General features: G+C 51.6%; 2 protein-coding genes across 16 annotated transcripts in view; both read right to left on the reverse strand.

Moving 5' to 3' along the window:
• Positions 1 to 130: 130 nt before the first annotated feature.
• TMEM120A (transmembrane protein 120A) lies at positions 131 to 5582 on the reverse strand. Its single transcript, NM_001079600.1, is given in 12 exon segments — positions 131 to 471; positions 549 to 617; positions 693 to 757; positions 850 to 942; positions 1050 to 1111; positions 1206 to 1271; positions 1467 to 1556; positions 1638 to 1733; positions 1923 to 1982; positions 3348 to 3464; positions 3677 to 3795; positions 5456 to 5582. Coding segments are annotated over 12 exon segments (1032 nt in total). The 5' UTR covers positions 5537 to 5582; the 3' UTR covers positions 131 to 357.
• Positions 5583 to 8896: 3314 nt separating this feature from the next.
• Positions 8897 to 19995, reverse strand: part of STYXL1 (serine/threonine/tyrosine interacting like 1) — a 32713-nt gene continuing 21614 nt past the window's right edge. For all 15 annotated transcript variants that reach the window (XM_024984810.2, XM_024984814.2, XM_024984812.2 and 12 more), the window contains 4 exons: positions 19091 to 19236; positions 16243 to 16340; positions 15579 to 15691; positions 8897 to 9133 (listed from right to left, as the gene is read on the reverse strand). In XM_024984810.2, coding sequence (XP_024840578.1) covers positions 9002 to 9133; positions 15579 to 15691; positions 16243 to 16340; positions 19091 to 19236 — 489 coding nt within the window. In that variant the 3' untranslated portion in view covers positions 8897 to 9001. The remainder of the gene's footprint in view (positions 9134 to 15578; positions 15692 to 16242; positions 16341 to 19090; positions 19237 to 19995) is intronic.

Raw genomic sequence — 19995 nt, forward strand, 5'->3', positions numbered from 1 at the left:
ATCTGAGGCCTCCACCTGGGTCTCCTTAGCTCAGACCCCAGAGACACCTCGGGGGCCCCCAGGTCCCGAGTGGTGGCGGGACAGGCCCCCCAAGCCCATCTCACCCGCAGGAGCACACACACACAGGCTCTCGGAGCTGTCTTCCTTTATTCAGGCCACTGGTGCCCAGCTCCCAGGGGCGGGGACACAGGCCCAGGTCCTCCTCTCCAGCAACGCCTTCAGGGCCCACAGAGCCCACAAAACCCAGGGGAGGGCAGATGAGACCCTCTCGGACACGGGGAGCCCCCACCCCCTCCACACAGAGGTTCAGAAGCCCGTTCCGGGCTGGGGGTGCTGTTGGGCAGGGAGGGCCCAGCCTCATTCTTTCTTGCTCCCATGCAGCTGGTTGTGGAATTTCTGGTGCACGACCCGCAGGGTGGTGAAGAAATTGCCAAGGAAGAGGAGGAGGAAGGGGAAGCCGCACATGAGCACCTGGGGGAGCAATCGGGGTCAGGATGGGAGCCGGGCCAGCCCTTCCTGCGTCCTCCCCAGGCGGGGGCCCGGCTCACCTGCCACTCCTTGCACTCGGGGTCCCGGGCCAGGTTGAACAACGTCAGCGCGTTAAAAAGCTGCCAGAACTGGGAGAGAGGGGGCTCTTACACACAGTCCCTGCTCGAGACAGCCAGGTGGACGGGGGCTCGGGTACAACTTACGTGTCCGAAGAAGAGGAAGGGCAGCAGGAAGGTGAGGCCCCGCCACATCCAGGACTGGAAGCCCTCTGCAGGGGCACAGCGGGGCAGAGAGGACCCGTCACTCAGAGCCCGGGCCAGAAGCAAGGACGGCAGGGTAGGGCAGCCTCGTCTGACTCACCCACAGTGAGGTCCATGGTGTGCCGCTCGCCCAGGGCACGCAGGCGGTACAGACAGCCGCTCTGGTAGTAATACTGGAGGAACTGCACGAAACCTGGCGAGGCGGGGCGGGGCATCAGGACTGGGCCGCAGCCCCAAGCCCGGGCCTGCCCTTCCTTGGGGACGAGTCCTAAGCAGAGCTGGGACCTCGGAGACACTCACTCTGGTACATGGAGAAGGACAGGAACTGGTTCCGGAACTTCTGGTACATGAGGCCGTCGGGCCTGAGAGCAGAGGGCAGGGTGGGGGCTCAGGGACGCCCCCCTTCTCCCTGCCCCTCGCTCCCCCGAGGCCCTGGGACCAAGCCGACCCACTCACCATGTCAGCATGACTCCCGACAGGAACGTGGACACGTAGTGATGGAAGACCCACCAGCCTTTGATCCTGCGTGAGGGAGCCGCCGTCACCCCTGTCCCCTCAGCCCCAGGATCAGGGCTCGGGGGGCAGGAAGCGGGGCTGCAGTGGGAAGGAGCCAGTACCCCCTGCTTCTCAGCCGTGGCTCCCCCACTGCCCCCCACTTTGCAGGGCAGCTCCAGGGGCGCCCCCCCACCCTGGGGGCGGGGCCCCGCCCTCGCCCACCGGGAGCCGTTGTTGATGAGGATGCTCTCACGGATGGTCAGGGTGCAGTAATACCAGACCAGCAGGAAGTTGAAGGCAGCGTCTGTCACCCTGTGGGCAGGGGTGTGGAGGGTGGGTGCTGGCGCCTGGAGAGGGTCCGGGAGGCCAGCCCCGCCCCCGCAGGACACCCACCTGGAGTTGAGGAGGAAGCGGCAGGTGAAGGAGATGAGAATGAGGATGATGGTGAGGTAGAGCTTGAACTTCTCGTACTCGTCTTTGTAGGCAAACCTGGGGGGACACACTCGTGGGACAGGCTGGGGTGCTGGCGGGGCCCCGCCAGGCCTCCCAATGGGCTGCCTGGGGTGCCGTCGGGCAGTGGCCCCCGAGCCCCAGGCTCAGCCAGGGAGGCTGGGGCAGGCTGGAAGGGGCCCCAGGGCGGGACGTTGCAGGGGGAGGAGTGTGGCAACCACAAATTACTTAGCCTGCTTGCTCAGGAGTGTCACGTTGACGTTGCCCAGAACCAGGCTCAGATACAACCTGGGGAAGGAGAGTAGCCTTCAGCCCCAAGCCCACTGCAGCCACCCACACCCGCGACCCCACCGTGACCTCCTGCCAACCCCGAAGGGTGCCAGAACCCACCCCATCCAAGCTCCTCTCATCTGAGAGTCAGCCGTGTACCAAGCAGCGGCACCCGTATGGGCTCCTGTTCACACGCAAGCCCGAAGCCCGGGCTCACGGTGGTTCAGGGACCAGCCTGAGGCCGCGGAGAGGTTACAGGGCACAGCGGGGACTGGGACTGGAGGCCAGGCTGCCTCTCCGCCTCGCTGCGAGCTCCTCCCTCTCCCATTCCCAGTGGCGCCCTGGCCAACCCTCCCCCAAACCCTCCACCCTGTCACCTTCAGGCAGGTGACATTATCCCTGCTGCCTCCCCACCCTCCTCTCTGGACGCCCCTCCTCCCAGACCACCCCTTCCCACAGCCCCAGGGACTTCCCTCCAGTGCACACTGCACCCCTCCTGGGTCTCACCCTCTGCAGGCCCCATCACTGAGCAGGTAGAGATGCTCAAGCCCTTCCTGTGTACAAACTCGCACACCCAAACAGAAGGACCCCTCAACCCTCACGACGAGCTCTAGTTACTGGTTTCCAGGCACTGGTTTCTCCTTCCACTCACCTCCAAGCTTCACAAGCGTGGCCTAAACCTGGCTGTCTCCTCGGCTCTCTGTCATCCCCAATATCACCTTTCCAGCCCCACCTCCTGGAAGCGGTTCTCTCCAAGGTCACCCGAACTTCCAGGAAACATTCCCCTTCAGTGTTACCTCTGTCCGGCCCCCACCGTGCCCCCGGGGGGGCCATCTGATCTCAGGCTGCGGGCCACTCCCTCCCCTGCCTTCTGGGACAGGCTTTCTCCCCGCAGTCTCTCTGCTGGACTGTTTTCCCAGAGCCCCGGTTCTGCCGCGTCCTCTGCTGTGACGGCGGCTGATCTAAGTGCATAACTGAGCTGTCGCTCTCTCCTGCCCACTGGGCCAGAGGGGAGTGCCACAGGCTGGCTTCTGAGCTGGTCTCTCCGCAACCTTTCGCCTCCTACCCTATGCTCTGGACATGACACCTGCTGTTTGCACCTCTCCAGGTCTGGCCGGCCACCTCCTCTATCCTTCATGACGCAGCCCAGGGGTCACCTACCCCAAGAGGCTGTCTCCGGCCTCCCAAGCGGTGAGGCACCCCTGTCTGTGCTCTCCCCGATTCTCTGTACGTCCCGCACAAAGCGCCCATCATCACAGTGAGCTGTCACAGTCACTGAGGCTGTCCCTGAGGGATGACCGGGTCTGACGGCCCCCTTGGGTCCAGGAAACCAAGCAGAGGGAGACAGGGCTGTGAGCCGAGCTTGGGGGAGGGGTGGCTCACCCATTCTTCTTGGGCAAGTAGGCCTCCATATCGAAAAAGAGGCCCTGTCGCTCCTTGATCTGGTTTTCCAACTCCCGCGCGGCTTCCTCGGCCTCCGACGGGAGGGAGGGTTTGCATCTGCAGGTGGGGCCGCAGAAGCCAGAGTCAGAACACCCGACCCCTGGGAGGCAGGAGAGCAGACGCAGCCCAGAGAGGGGAGAAGCCGTGCCCAGGGGCACCTCGGAGTCAGCGCCAGCTCCCTACCCCATCAGGCCCAACACCCACCCCCGGTCCACAGCCAGGGGTATGAGAAGGGAGGGCGGGGAGCATGTAGGGGGACAGGTCCTAACTTCCTCAGGACAAGGGCCAGCTCCTGGAGCCTCTTCTTCTGCCGAGTGATGGAGCTAGTACAGCTGTTCTGCAGCTTGGTCAGCTCCTCCAGCTTCAGGCGGTACAGCCGGTGGGTCTCCTGGGGACCAGGGAGGGGGAAGGCTCAGGCTGGCTAGGGGACCCCCAAGCCAGAGCCTGCTGGGAAGGGGGTGGGGCACGGATTCACCCAGGGCTTCCCCAGGAGGGTCTCAGCAGGAAAGGAGGCAGCCAGCTGAGCCAGCCTCAGGAATGCCCCGAGGGTCCTCTCTCTCCAAGGCAGGCAAGGAGATGGGGCTCTTCTGGCAAACCCAGGAGCCCCCCAGCACCTAGCCCCCAGAAACAGACACGTTCTCGGAAGGTTTTCTTAGTCTCAGCCCATCTACTAGTTGCTCGCACCCCTCTCTGCCCATCCTGAGACTGCATTCTAAGCCCACACGGGTCCACAGTCTGGACCAAGCAGGCAGCCTAAAGCCATCCATGGCCTTCTCAGAGCCTCCCGTCCAGACAGCCTGCAAGGGAGAGGGAAGCTGAAGTTGTCCAAGATAACTGCTGCTCTGGCACTCCCAGCATCTTCCTCCCGGGTTAAAGGTCACCAGGCTTCAGCCCTTGGGCCTTTTGCTGTTAGACCATTCCTCTACCCTTCCCCCCAGCACCTTTGGCCCAGGGCTTCCCAGAGCACTTTGCCCCCTGGGGTGAGTCTCGAGAAGGAGCAGCCTGGAGATGGGGGGCAAGGGGCAGTGTGAGGAAGGTCAGGCAGGGGCTGAGGCCAGGACAGTGGTGCCCAGGCTCGGGAGCCTGGGTCTCCCCTGCTCAGGGCCCTGGGGAGACGCACGAATGATAGCGGCTTGGCCAGGACAGGCCAGGGGGCAGTCTGGCTCAATGTGGACAGGAAAGGGCTGGCACCAGTCCAAGAGAGGCACAGGCCTGATCAAGTGCCCAGCTGGCTTGGGCTCTACCCTGGCTAGGGTTTGTTTCTCACGCTCAAGGAGGGGCCACCTCGGCCTACCCCCAGCCACCACACTCCCCTGTCCGCCTGTCCACAGAACAGCACAGCGGCCCATAGCAGCCAGATCCAGACAATACCCACCCCCGCTATGCCAGGCTTCCACTGGTCTCAGAGAGACTCCCACCCCTGTCAGACCCATGAGTCTCTTGGCTGGGCCCCGCCCACCCACTTTCCCCTCACTCTCTGCAGCAGCCACGTGGTCCTGTGTGGTTGGAAGCTGTCCTGCACCCAGGACCGGCCTCGCCCCCATCCAGGGACTTCACCTAAATCCCACTTCTCCGGACCGAGGCCACGCGGCCTCCCGTCCTGCTCCCCAGCCACATTCAGCCCAGACCGCCCGGCCCGAGGGAGGGGAAGGCCGGCCCGGCCAGCGCCCACGGCGCGTTTGCTCAGTGATGGACCCAAGACTGGCCCTGGTTAGCTCGGACTCTCCTGGGAGGGGACTAGGTCGGAGTCGGGGCCTCTTTCCGAGATCTTCACGAGAGACCGGAGTTCCGCCCTGGTCAGTAGGGTCACTCCGGTGTCGCGGCGACTGCGCGGGCGAAAGATACCACCGCCGAACATTGATTTGAGGCCGAAAAGATGGTCCAACCGGGGACACCGGGACCCAGGGCCTCGCCGCCGTCGGGAGCAACACCAGGGTCCCCCACCCTGACCCCGAGCTTTCCGCAGCCTGACCCGGGGCTACCCGACCCTTGACTCCGAGCCAGACAGACATGGCTCGGAACCAATGGGAGCCCGCCTTGGCGCTCACCTGGATGCCGTGGAAGTCCTGCTGCAGCTCCTCCCAGTCCCGCAGGCAGTCGCCCAGCGGGCCCGGAGGCGGGGGATGCATTGCGGCCGGGCCGCGGGCCGGAGGAGCCGAGTCGAGGACAGCACCGCAACCCCGGCCGGCCCGAGGCACCTCCGCCTCCGCCGCCTCCGCCCCCGTCCGCTTCCGGGCTCGCGCCGCCGCTACCACCAATGGGGAAAAGCCTGGGGCCGCGAGCCCGCTGGCCCCGCCCCCCGCCAGAGCCAATCCGGGGCCGGGCTGGGGCTGGGGCGGGGCCACAGGGTCCGAGAGCCGCTGGCCTGGCCGCTCTAGCGTGGAGGGCGGCTCTACGCGGGATGCCAATTGTGTGGTGCTGCCAGCAGTGTCCCTGCCGGTCACTCTGGGAGTAAACCAAGGCCCAGGGAGGGGGCATCCTGCCTCAAACACTTTCCGCCTGGGGAAGCTGCTCTTTGGCAGGGAGGCAATTCCGAGCCTCTTCTCTTGCTTGGATTTTTACGAGGACCTCTTTATGTCTCCCTGTCTCCAGGTTCACCGCTACTGCCCCTTCACACAGACACCAGGCTACCCTGCCTAAAACCAATCCCTATCGTGTCCCTGCTGAAAACTTGCCGGTGTCTCTGCCCTGCTTACCAGGAGGTGCCTAAGCCACAGATCTGCAGCCATCCCAGGCTCCGCTCCAGTTCAAGTGCTCACTAAAGCCTATACTGCCTGAAAAGCCCTTCAGTTCAGTTCAGTCGCTCAGTCGTGTCCGACTCTTCGCGACCGCATGAATCGCAGTACGCCAGGCCTCCCTGTCCATCACCAACTCCCGGAGTTCACTCAGACTCACGTCCATCGAGTCAGTGATGCCATCCAGCCATCTCATCTTCTGTCGTCCCCTTCTCCTCCTGCCCCCAATCCCTCCCAGCATCAGAGTCTTTTCCAATGAATCAACTCTTCACATGAGGTGGCCAAAGTACTGGAGTTTCAGCTTCAGCATCATTCCTTCCAAAGAAATCCCAGGGCTGATCTCCTTCAGAATGGACTGGTTGGATCTCCTTGCAGTCCAAGGGACTCTCAAGAGTCTTCTCCAACACCACAGTTCAAAAGCATCAATTCTTCGGCGCTCAGCTTTCTTCACAGTCCAACTCTCACATCCATACAGGACCACTGGAAAAACCATAGCCTTTACTAGATGGACCTTTGCTGGCAAAGTAATGTCTCTGCTTTTCCATATGCTATCTAGGTTGGTCATAACCTTCCTTCCAAGGAGTGTCTTTTAATTTCATGGCTGCAGTCACCATCTGCAGTGATTTTGGAACCCAGAAAAATAAAGTCTGACACTGTTTCCACTGTTTCCCCATCTATTTCCCATGAAGTGATGGGACCGGATGCCATGATCTTCATTTTCTGAATGTTGAGCTTTAAGCCAACTTTTTCACTCTCCACTTTTACTTTCGTCAAGAGGCTTTTTAGTTCCTCTTCATTTTCGCCATAAGGGTGGTGTCATCTGCATATCTGAGGTTATTGATATTTCTCCCGGCAATCTTGATTCCAGCTTGTGCTTCTTCCAGCCCAGCGTTTCTCATGATGTACTCTGCATATAAGTTAAACAAACAGGGTGACAATATACAGCCTTGATGTACTCCTTTTCCTATTTGGAACCAGTCTGTTGTTCCATGTCCAGTTCTAACTGTTGCTTCCTGACCTGCATACAAATTTCTCAAGAAGCAGGTCAGGTGGTCTGGTACTCCCATCTCTTGAAGAATTTTCCACAGTTTATTGTGATCCACACAGTCAAAAGCTTTGGCATAGTCAGTAAAGCAGAAATAGATGTTTTTCTGGAACTCTCTTGCTTTTTCCATGATCCAGCGGATGTTGGCAATTTGATCTCTGGTTCCTCTGCCTTTTCTAAAACCAGCTTGAACATCAGGAATTTCATGGTTCACGTATTGCTGAAGGCTGGCTTGGAGAATTTTGAGCATTACTTTACTAGCATGTGAGTTACCCCTGGGCAAAAAGCCACTGCTTGAGGGCATAGGCTTCTGTTGGGGTGGAGTGGGGAGGGGGTGTGGGGGCGCTCCTCCAACCCTCTGTAGAGTCCTAGCAGGCAACATAGCGTTCACCTGTATGCCTCGACCCTGTCCAGGTGGTGGAAACATTTGCTGAACGACCGTGGACAGACATGTTAAAATTCTCCATCAGTCCCCTGGTCCCTTGACTCCAGGCTTTTTCGGTGGGTGCTGCTGCCCTCACTTAGAAGCACATTTCTGAGGAAAACTCCCTTTAAGACCTGAGGAATTTCTAGAAACCCTGGCACGGGGTTGGAATGGAAACAGTGAGAGACTTTATTTTGGGGGGCTTCAAAATCACTGCAGATGGTGACTGCAGCTATGAAATTAAAAGATGCTTGCTCCTTGGAAGAAAAGCTATGACCAACCTAGATAGCATATTAAAAAGCAGAGAGATTACTTTGCCAACAAAGGTCCATCTAGTCAAAGCTATGGTTTTTCCAGTAGTCATGTATGGATGCGAGAGTTGGACTATAAAGAAAGCTGAGCACAAAACTGATGCTTTTGAACTGTGGTGTTGGAGAAAACTCTTGAGAGTCCCTTGGACTACAGGGAGATCCAACCAGTCAATCCTAAAGGAAATCAGTCCTGAATATTCACTGGAATGACTGATGCTGAAGCTGAAGTTCTAATATTTTGGCCACCTGATGTGAAGAACTGACTCATTTGAAAAGACCCTGATGCTGGGAAAGATTGAAGGCAGGAGGAGAAGGGAACAACAGAGGATGAGATGGTTGGATGGCCTTACCGACTCAATGGACAGGAGTTTGAACAAGCTCTGGGAGTTGGTGATGGACAGAGAAAGCTGGCGTGTTGCAGTCCACAGAGTCTCAAAGAGTTGGACAGGACTGAGCGACTGAACTGAACTGGCGTGGGGGATGGGAGGGTGGGAATCTCTTCGTGGTGAACACAGCCAGGCAAAAATGAGTGGGGAGCAACAAAAGGAAAGATCCAGCCCACAAGCAATGGACCAGTGGGAGCACCGAGGAGTGCTGGAGATGAGGTAAGGAGATGCCCTTGTGCCACGAGTCTCTCAAAGCTATGAAGCCTAGCACCTGAGCCAAGGCTGGGCTTGGCATCTCTGGGGCTGGGGATCTCCACCGGTTGGTGGGCATTTTGACATCCCCTGAGAAAAACACGAGGCTGGAGGAAGACTTGGAGCTCCCCTGGGGCAGCCTCCCAAGGGACCATATTATGGGAGACAGGAGGGGCAGCTGCTCTGGCAGCCAGATGCTCCTCCCAAGGCAGCCTCGGGAGTGCAGTGGGCGTGATCCAGACACCCAAGGGATGGGTTCTTGCTGAGTGTGAACACCTGCTATGTGGCACCAATGAGGAACCCGGGAAGAACCATGGCAGGAGGCTGGCACGAGGCTCCAGGCAGCAAAGGCCTTCTTATTCCTCGGTTACACACCCTGGCCCACTACCCACAAAAAGCCCCCAAGTCAGGTTCTTCTGGCCCCATAGCTGGACCACAGAATCAGTAGGGTGGATTCTGGATGTCCGTGACGATGTCTCCGAGGACAACCTTCTCCCACTCTGACAGCTGAGCCACCAAAGCGCGATTTGGACGCATGTTGTTTTTACACTTCTTGAGGTAGGCCCAGGACTTCTGTGAACCGAGGAGAGAAAAGCAGACTTCAGGGTTGGAACTGGGCCCCTTCCACCTTGAAGAGAGCCAGCTCAGGGGGGACAAGAGACACTTGCCCAGGGGCCAGCAGCAGAGCTTAAGGGCAGGACAAAGAAACAGCAGCAGCCTGCGGTTAACAGACTAGGGTGAAGGAGTCAAAGAGCTGGCTCTGCCTTGGGCAAGCCCCTCTGCACCTCTGCTACTGAACACAGAGACAGAAGTCACTCTTCTGTCAGATGGCTCCTGTGAAGGCTGAGAAAACATGGGAAACCTACTGTGGACGAGGAAGCACCATGCCCATGCCTGCCACTCAGCGCTGCCTCAAAAAGATTTGCACTGGATTTCCCTGGTGGTTCAGTAGTTAAGAATCCTCCTGCAAAGGCAGGGACACGGGTTTGACCTCTGGTCCCAGAAGATTCCACATGCCTCAAAGCAACAAAGCCAGTGCACCACAGCTACTGAAGCCTGTGTGCCCCAGAGCCCATCTGCAGCAACATAAGAAGCCCCCGTGGTGAAAAGCCCACCCATGCACCACAGCCAAGAGTGAGCCCCACTCGCCACATGTAGAGAAGGCCCTCAGGTAGCAACAAGGATCCAGCACGGCCAGAAAGAATCAGATCAGATCAGTCGCTCAGCCGTGTCTGACTCTTTGCGACCCCATGAATCGCAGCACGCCAGGCCTCCCTGTCCATCACCAACTCCCGGAGTTCACCCAGACTCATGTCCATCGAGTCAGTGATGCCATCCAGCCATTTCATCCTCTGTCGTCCCCTTCTCCTCTTGCCCCCAATCCCTCCCAGCATCAGAGTCTTTTCCAATGAATCAACTCTTCGCATGAGGTGGCCAAAGTACTGGAGTTTCAGCTTTAGCATCATTCCCTCCAAAGAAATCCCAGGGCTGATCTCCTTCAGAATGGACTGGTTGGATCTCCTTGCAGTCCAAGGGACTCTCAAGAGTCTTCTCCAACACCACAGTTCAAAAGCATCAATTCTTCGGTGCTCAGTCTTCTTCACAGTCCAACTCTCACATCCATACGTGACCACAGGAAAAACCATAGCCTTGACTAGACGGACCTTTGTTGGCAAAGTAATGTCTCTGCTTTTCCATATGCTATCTAGGTTGGTCATAACCTTCCTTCCAAGGAGTGTCTTTTAATTTCATGGCTGCAGTCACCATCTGCAGTGATTTTGGAACCCAGAAAAATAAAGTCTGACACTGTTTCCACTGTTTCCCCATCTATTTCCCATGAAGTGATGGGACCGGATGCCACGATCTTCGTTTTCTGAATGTTGAGCTTTAAGCCAACTTTTTCACTCTCCACTTTCACCTTCATCAAGAGGTTTTTTAGTTCCTCTTCACTTTCTGCCATAAGGGTGGTGTCATCTGCATATCTGAGGTTATTGATATTTCTCCCGGCAATCTTGATTCCAGCTTGTGTTTCTTCCAGTCCAGCGTTTCTCATGATGTACTCTGCATATAAGTTAAACAAACAGGGTGACAATATACAGCCTTGATGTACTCCTTTTCCTATTTGGAACCAGTCTGTTGTTCCATGTCCAGTTCTAACTGTTGCTTCCTGACCTGCATACAAATTTCTCAAGAGGCAGGTCAGGTGGTCTGGTATTCCCATCTCTTTCAGAATTTTCCACAGTTTATTGTGATCCACACAGTCAAAGACTTTGGCATAGTCAGTAAAGCAGAAATAGATGTTTTTCTGGAACTCTCTTGCTTTTTCCATGATCCAGAGGATGTTGGCAATTTGATCTCTGGTTCCTCTGCCTTTTCTAAAACCAGCTTGAACATCAGGAAGTTCATGGTTCACATGTTGCTGAAGCCTGACTTGGAGAATTTTGAGCATTACTTTACTAGCGTGTGAGATGACTGCAATTGTGCAGTAGTTGGAGCATTCTTTGGCATTGCCTTTCTTTGGGATTGGAATGAAAACTGACTTTTTCCAGTCCTGTGGCCACTGCTGAGTTTTCCAAATTTGCTGGCATATTGAGTGCAGCACTTTCACAGCATCATCTTTCAGGATTTGGAATAGCTCAACTGGAATTCCCTCACCTCCACTAGCTTTGTTCGTAGTGATGCTCTCTAAGGCCCACTTGACTTCACATTCCAGGATGTCTGGCTCTAGGTGAGTGATCACAGCATCGTGATTATCTGGGTCGTGAAGATGTTTTTTATACAGTTCTTCTGTGTATTCTTGCCATCTCTTCTTAATATCTTCTGCTTCTGTTAGGTCCATACCATTTCTGTCCTTTATTGAGCCCATCTTTGCATGAAATGTTCCTTTGGTATCTCTGATTTTCTTGAAGAGATCTCTAGTCTTTCCCATTCTGTTGTTTTCCTCTATTTCTTTGCATTGATCCCTGAAGAAGGCTTTCTTATCTCTTCTTGCTATTCTTTGGAACTCTGCATTCAGATGTTTATATCTTTCCTTTTCTCCTTTGCTTTTTGCAGAGAGAATATAAATAAATAAAAACAAAGGTTTGCACCGGAAGTGGGTAAATGAATGGCAAGAGGAAGAGAACTTGGGCAAATTCTCTGAAGAAGGAAAACTGAAGAAGGAAAACAAATTCATTCACGTGCCCATCCCCAAATACAGAAAAGGTTATCACATGAAGGAAGGTCATCAGCTCGTCTCCATCTGATGGAGGAAAAAGGAAAAAGTGGTGCCTCAGCAGACTGTGGAACAGAAGGAAACTATCTCAACATAACAAAGGTCACATATTAAACAGTTCACATCATACTCAGTGGTCAAGGACTGAAAGCTTTTCCTGTGAGACTAAGGGGAACTAGGCAAGGACGCCCACTTCCACCACTTCTATTCAACATTGTACTGGAAGTCCTCGCTGGGGCAGTTAGGAAAAAAGAAAAGAAAAGGCGTCCAAATTGGAAAATATGAAGTTTTGCAGCTGTTTGCAGCTGATATGAACTTAAGGATCTCATATGTAGAAAACCTTAAAGAGTTAAAAAAAAAAAAAAACTACAACTGTTAGGATGTAACAAAGTCGCAGGATACAAAATCAGTTGTGTATCTAACAATGAACAATCTGAAAAGGAAGTTAGGAAAATTTCACTTATGCTAGCATCAAAAGAATAAAATTCTTAGGAACAGGGACTAAAATGAGCAGGGGGTGGAAGAAAGGAAGAAGCTTCCAGAAGGTTGGGTAGTGGGGAGTCAGTGAGTGAGTGGGCTTCAAAGCAGAGTGGAAGGCTTTGTGGCAGAAGTTACTAAGGGGAAATGTTGAGAAAATATGAGGAAGGTGGGAGAAGACAGAATAAGGTGTTCTCATCACAAGTAGGGAGATGAGTGCTGTTCAGGTATGAAGAGTAGACTTGGGGAACTGGGATCCCTAATCTGCCACAGGGCCCAAAATTAACCTTTTAGAAGCCAGATGGCCCAGGGCAAAGTTGTACAAATGGTAACCATGTGTTAACATATCTGGAGAACCTGGTAATAAAAAGCATGTTCACATAGTTTGCATTTGCCTCTTAAAAAAAAAACTCTCAAAAATGTGTGTATCAAGGGGATGTACCTCAACATAATAAAGACCACACATGACAAGCTGACAGCTAACATCATACTCAACAGTGAAAAGCTGAAAGCTTTTCTCTAAGATCAGAAACAAGACAAGGATGCCTACTCTTACCACGTTTATTCAACATAGTTTTGCAAGTCCTAGACACAGTAAGAAAAAGACATCTAAATTGGAAAGGAAGAAGCAAAACTGTCTCTCTTGGCATACAACATATTATATATAAAAACCACAAAGTCTTCACAAAGACACTGTTAGAATGAATAAACAAAGCAGCAAAGTTATAGGATACAAAATCAATATACAAAAAGCAGCTATGTTTCAACATGCTGATAAAAAACCATCAGAAAGAGAAATTAAGAAAATACTTCCAATTGTGTCAAAAGGGTAAAATACCTAGAAATAAATTTAACCAAGGAGATGAACAACTTGTACACTGAAAACTATGACAATGATGAAAGAAATTAAAGACACCAGTAAACAGAAAGATATCCCATGCTCATGGATTGGAGGAATACTGTTAGAATATCCATACCCCCCAAAGCAATCTACAAACTGAACACAAACCCTATCAAAATCCCAATGGTATCTTTCAGAGAAATAGAACAAACAATCCTAAAATTTGTATGGAACAAGACTTCAAATAGCCAGGGCAATCCTGAGGAAGAAGAACAAAGCTGGAGGCATCATACTTCCTGGTTTCAAACTATATTGCAAAGCTATAGTAAAAAAAAACAGTATGGTATTGGCATAAAATATAGACGCATATATCAGTGGATCAGAAGAGAAACCCCAGAAATAAGCCCACACATATATGGTCAATTTAGGATAAAGAAGCTAATAATATACAATGATGAAAGACTGGTCTCTTCAATAAGTAGTGCTGGAAAACTGGACAGCCACATGCAAAAGAATGAAACTGGTGGGAATTCCCTTGCAGTCCAGTGGTTAGGACTCTTTGCTTCCATTGCCGGGGGCCCAAGTTCAATCCCTGGTCAGGGAACTAAGATCCTACAAGCCATGCAGCCAAAGGGAAAAAAAAAAGAATGAAATGGGACCACTATCTTACACCATACACAAAAGTCAATTCAAAGTGGATTAAAGGCTCGAATAGAAGACCTGAAACCATTAAACTCCTAGAAGAAAACATAGGCAGTAAACTCCTTGACATCAGTTTGGTGGTGACTTTTACGAATTGACACCCAAAGCAAACAAAAGCAAAAATAAACAAGTGGGACTACATCAAACTAAAAAGCTTCTGCACAACAAAGAAAACCATCAGCAAATTAAAAAGGCAATCTGGACTTCCTCAGTGGTCCAGTGGTTAAGGCTCCACACTTCATTGCAGTAGGCACACGTTCAATCCCTGGTAGGGGAACTGAGATCCTGCATGCCGTGCAGTGCAGTCAGAAAAAAAAAAAAAAAGATTACAAAGAAGCCTGTATATTGTCACCTTGCTTATTTAACTTATATGCAGAGTATATCATGAGAAATGCTGGACTGGATGAAGCACAAGCTGGAATCAAGATTGCCGGGAGAAATATCAATAACCTCAGATATGCAGATGACACCACCCTTATGGCAGAAAGTGAAGAGGAACTAAAGAGCTTCTTAATGAAAGTGAAAGAGGAGAGTGAAAAAACTGGCTTAAAACTCAACATTCAAACAACTAAGATCATGGCATCCAGTCCCATCACTTCATGGCAAATAGATGGGGAAACAATGGAAGCAGTGACAGACTTTATTTGGGGGCCTCCCAAATCACTGCAGATGGTGACTGCAGCTATGAAATTAAAAGACGCTTGCTCCTTGGAAGAAAACTTATGACCAACCTAGACAGCATATTAAAAAGCAAAGACATTACTTTACTGACAAAGATCTGTCTAGTCAAAGTTACGGTTTTTCCAGTAGTCACATATGGATGTGAGAATTGGACCATAAAGAAAGTTGAGCACCAAAGAATTGATGCTTTTGAACTGTGGTGTTGGAGAAGACTCTTGAGAGTCCCTTGGACTGCAAGGAGATCCAACCAGTCCATCCCAAAGGAAATCAGTCTTGAAAATTCATTGGAATGACTGATGCTGAAGCTTAAGTTCTAATACTTTGGCCACCTGATGCGAAGAACTGACTCATTTGAAAAGACCCTGATGCTGGGAAAGGTTGAAGGCAGGAGGAGAACGGGACAACAGAGGATGAGATGGTTGGATGGCATCACTGACTTGATGGACATGAGTTTGAGCAAGCTCCGGGAGTTGGTGATGGACAGGGAGGCCTGGTGTGCTGTGGTTCATGGGGTCTCAAAGAGTCAGACACAACTGAGTGACTGAACTGAACAGAGAAGGAAAAGGCAACCTAAGAAGTGGAAGAAAATATTTGCAAATCATATAACTGATAATGGGTTAATACTCAAAGTACATAAAGAAGTCATACAACTCAACAGCAAAAAAAAAAGAAAAGAAAAAAGAAAGAAACTAACAAAAAAAGTCCAAAGAATCTGATTTTTAAAAGGGCTAAGATTCTGAATAGATATTTTTCCAAAGAAGACATACAGATGGTCAACAGGTACATTGCAGCAGCCAAAACGCACCTCCCTTGGAAAGCCCTGAGCAAACACTAGCAGAGAGCTGGGCAGCACTAGGGGCGGTGCAGGTGGTCCTGATGGCCACAGCCTTGCCCAGCCTGCGTCCCAGGCCTGCCCCAGGTGCCCAGCCTCAGGCCTCTAGCCCAGCTCTTGGCACCCTGTCCTTGGGCGTGGTATATTAGGTAAAGCCCTTGACCCTTCCCTCTCAACTCCTCACCGTCAGGTAAGGTCCTGAGGCAGTGTTGGGGAGCCATTCCTTTGAGGTGCAGTTCTGACCTGACCTCCTGGACCAGGCAATACGTACCTTCAGGGTCTGCCCATTCCAATGCATAAGGTAGGCCAGGATGGCCGCACAGCTGCGGCTGATGCCCAAGGTGGAAAAGACCAGGATGACGGAGTTGAGCTCCAGGTGAATATCTGGAGAGGGAAGGAAAGGTGGAAGGCTGTGCGTGGCTTCCTTCCCTGAGGATCCAGAAGACGCCTGGCCTCAGTGGATCCAAGAGTAGGTTCAGAACCAGCACACCACGGTTTAGGCGGGTCATGTGACAGCTCTCGGATACTGTTTCGTTGCCTGGCAGATGATGTGTTTAGCATCATCATAGAAAGGCCTTCTCTGAGCTATCTGTGCTTCCCTCCCAGGAAGGTCGGCCACTGGCTGACTTCCCAGGTGGGGATGGAAGGACCATCCCCACAGGCACCTGGGTGCTGACAGAGGCTGTGTAGCCTGATGTGAACCACAACCAGTGAGCACTGGCTGTGGGGCTTGGGCACGCGAAGCCACCGTTTCCTCATCCGGAACATGTGCTAGCGGTGCACTGCCTGCCTCATGAGGTTTTGCACCGTGCTTAGCCCTGCCCCTTTTCTCCTGCGAGCTGGGAGTCACCGTCAGTAATACGAACAAGGTGCCATGGACCCCTCTGCTCCCTAGGCACAGGCCAGTTGGGGCCTGGTTGAAGAATGCCCCTTACCAATGAAGTGACAGAGGTGGCGTAAAAAGGGTGTAATGTTTGCTTCCAGGGAATCTTCTATCTGGATGTGCAGAAGCTTGTCGGCGTCACCTACAAAACTAAACAAAAGAAAAGCATGTAATCGGGCAGATTCGCCCAGAGCCTGGCTGTAGTGTCCCTTCATCCACAGCAACAGGACCATAAGGGGAGGATGCTGAGCAGGGGGATGGGGGTAGATAAATGATCCCCTCTCAGAAGAAGAGCGCCTGCCTCAGAGGGGTGCTGTGCAGATTAAATCAACTCATCTATGTACGGCATTTAGCAATCTGCTTGACACATGCAGTACTCAATAAATGGGATATTATTATTATCGACCAAACCTGGTGCTTTCCTGGAACACAGTGCAGATGGTGAGGATGGAAATATGTAATGAGTCTGCCATGTTAAATGGAGGAAGCAAGACTGACAGAGAGTCAATTAACAAGACTGACGGAGAGTGGAGGGGCTCCTGTTTTAGATAGGGTGGTCAGGGAAGGCTTTCCTGAGGAGGTGATGTTGGGAAGAGGTTTAAAGGAGGTGACGGGACAAGCCAGGCGGTTATCTGAGCAGCGAGTTCCAGGCAGAGGAGAATGCAAGTGCAAAGGCTCCGAGGGCCAGGATAGTTAGTATGCTCGAGGAACATCAGGGAGATCGGAGTGGCTGAAGCTTTACGAACAAGGGAGAGAGAAGAGGGAGATGAGGCATGAGGCACATTCCCTGAGAAGATGCCTGCACGGAGCTTGGCACAATGCCCAGTGTGCAGTGAGCACTTGGTAAATGTTATTTAGGAAGAATACAGCTTGCTGGGCATTCGCCGTGGCATGCAGAAAGGTGCAGGAGATTCAAGAATGAAAATATTCTGGTTTAGTTTCTTCATGAGCATCTGCTGTGACAAATACAAGCACGATTCACCATGCATGCATGCATTCATTCATTCTGTCCCTCCATCCTTCCCGTCCCCCTCCTCTCTCGCTCCCTCCCCACCCGACCGCCCACCCACCACCACCCACTCATCCATCTATCCCCCATCATCCGTGCTTTCCCCAGACACTCGCTCAATGCCTATAGCGTGCCAGACCTTGAGCTGGACCCTAGTGGACACAAGATGAATCAAATAGGGCCTCTCCCAGCTTCAGGGAGCTCTCACCCTGATGGGAGAGGTATGCACACAAACACATGGCTAATCCAATCGGCTAGGCTTGAGGATAAAGACCTACACATGCTGCTGAAGAGGAGGGGCAGGGAGCTGGGGAAAGCCTAACATGGAGGAGACATGGATGGAGGAGGTTGAAGGATACAAGGTTAACATATAAAAATCAACTGGATTTCCATATACTAGCAACAATCAGAAATTTAAATGTTATTTATTTATTTGGCTGCACCGTGTAGCCTGCGAGATAGTTCCCTCCCCGGGGACTGAGCCCAGGCCCTAGGAATGAAAGTGCCACGTCCTACCCGCTGGGCCACCGGGGAATTCACATGACTGTTGGCAGGATTCAGTTTCTCACGGGCTCTTGGACTGAGGGCCTCGGCTCATCACTAGCTGTTGGCTGAAAGCCATCAGGCCCTTGCCATGCAGACCTGTCTCCAGAGGACAGCTGACAGCATGGTAGCTGACTCCCTTCAGGGTGAGTGAGCACGGAGCGGTAAGACAGACGCCACGGTCTTTCTGTGACCCAATTTCAGAAGTGCCCGCCCATCACTTTTGCTTTAGCCCATCCATTAGTGCACCTCAGTAAGTCCAGCCCAAATGCTGTGAACGGTAGGTAGGGGGAAGCACCAGGGAGACTGCAAAGACATAGTCCACATTTCCCTTTTGTTGATTTCTGTTGAGTCAGTCGTCAGTCTGACTACTGTTCCTTTGAAAGTCATGTCTTACTTATCTGCTTCTTTTTACCTCTCTCTCTCTCTTGTTCTCAGCAGTCTCATTAAGTACCTTGATGTGACTTTCTTTAGATTTATTGATTTTCATATAGTAATTTTTATTACCAGATGCCTCACCGAATTCTTATGTTATATAAATTCCCTCTGAGCTGAATTTTATTAGCTTTTGATTAGGAACTAGAGGAAGTAGAGGCCTTGGTGATCATGACTGGACATAGCTGAGAAGACACAGGCTGACAAGCAAGGCTGTAAAGAACTTTCCTGCTCCATGAACAATGGTGAGTGTGTGTGTGTGTGTGTGTGTGTGTGTGTGTGTCCCTAGCATCAGGGAAAATCTGAGGCATAACAGTTGCTGTATCCAATGTTTGTGTCTTCCCAAAATTTATATGTTGAACCCTGCCCTTGTAAAAGGGACCCCTAGAGAGCTTTGCCCCTTCCACCAAGTGAGGACACAGCAAGAAGAGTCCATCTGTGAACCAACAGCAAGCCTTCGTCAGACACGGAATCTGCCAGTGCCTCCATCTTGGACTTCCCAGCCTCCACACCATGAGAAACCCCGTTGTTCATAAGCCACTGGTCTGCAGTATTCTGTTACAGCAGCCCAGATGGACTAAGAGAAGGGTTACTTCTCAGAGGGCCTGAGACAAGAAAAGCAGGGTAAACCAGGATTATTTTGCATCAGAATGTCAAAGCACCAAAAAAGCATTACTTTTGGTGAGATTTAAGTATGGGGTGTGGGGCAAGTGTAGGGTCTCAGTCTGGGGCAGAGGATGCTATGCTTACGCCGGGAAGTCAAGAGCAGGCTAGGAATAGATGAACAACGCAGATCCCATTCCAGTGTGTACTGGTTTCTAAAAGCCCTTTCAATCCTATCAGTGCATGACACTAGAAGGCTGATATAAATAAATAATACTAATATAAAAAAATCAATGGTATTTCTACTTACAATGGCCCTGTCTCCATGGAGATGTTGACATGTGCGCTGATTTTCAAATCCTTTTGAATTTTAGGGTCGCAGGCTTGCTTGAAATTTCCCAGGTAGATCCTGCCTGGCATTATCTCAATAGGGTATGGCTGGAAGGCATCCAGTTCCTGAGGAGGGGATGGAGAAAGCCTGCTGTGATAACAATCCCCAGAGAAGAAGCTGTTTTTGTTTTGTCTCTTGAGATGCAGCTCAGCAAACAAGCTTAGAAAGGCAAACTGGGATAGTGAATGAGACTAACCAAATGTTCATTGCCGTACTATTTACGTAGCCAGGACGTGGAAGCAACCTAACCGTCCAACATCAGGGGAATGGATAAAGAAGATGTGGTACATATATACAATGGAATGTTACTCGGCCATACAAAAGAATGAAGTAACGCTGTTTGCAGCAACAATGGATGGACCTAGAAATTATTATAACTAAGTGAAAAAAGTCAGACAGAGACAGACAGACACTGTATGGTATCATTTATATGTGGGATCTTAAAAATATGATACAAAAAAAACACAAAAGAAAAAAGAAAACACACACACACAAAAACATGTGATACAAATGAACTTACTTACAAGACAAAAACAGACCCACAGACTTTGAAAACAAACTTATGGTTATCGAAAGGGAAAGATGTAGGGGGAGGGATAAATTAGGAGTTTGGGATTAACATACACACACTACAATATATAAAACAGATCATCAACAAGGACCTACTGAATAGCACAGGGAACTCTACTCAGTATTCTATAATAACCTATACGGGGAAAGACTCTGAAAACGAGTGGATCTATGTACACACACAGCTGAGCCAGTTTGCTGTACCCCTTTAACTAACACCACATGGTAAAGCAACTACATCCCAATATAAAATA

This window comes from Bos taurus, chromosome 25, assembly GCF_002263795.3.
Source record: "Bos taurus isolate L1 Dominette 01449 registration number 42190680 breed Hereford chromosome 25, ARS-UCD2.0, whole genome shotgun sequence".
NCBI classification, from domain to species: Eukaryota; Metazoa; Chordata; class Mammalia; order Artiodactyla; family Bovidae; genus Bos; species Bos taurus.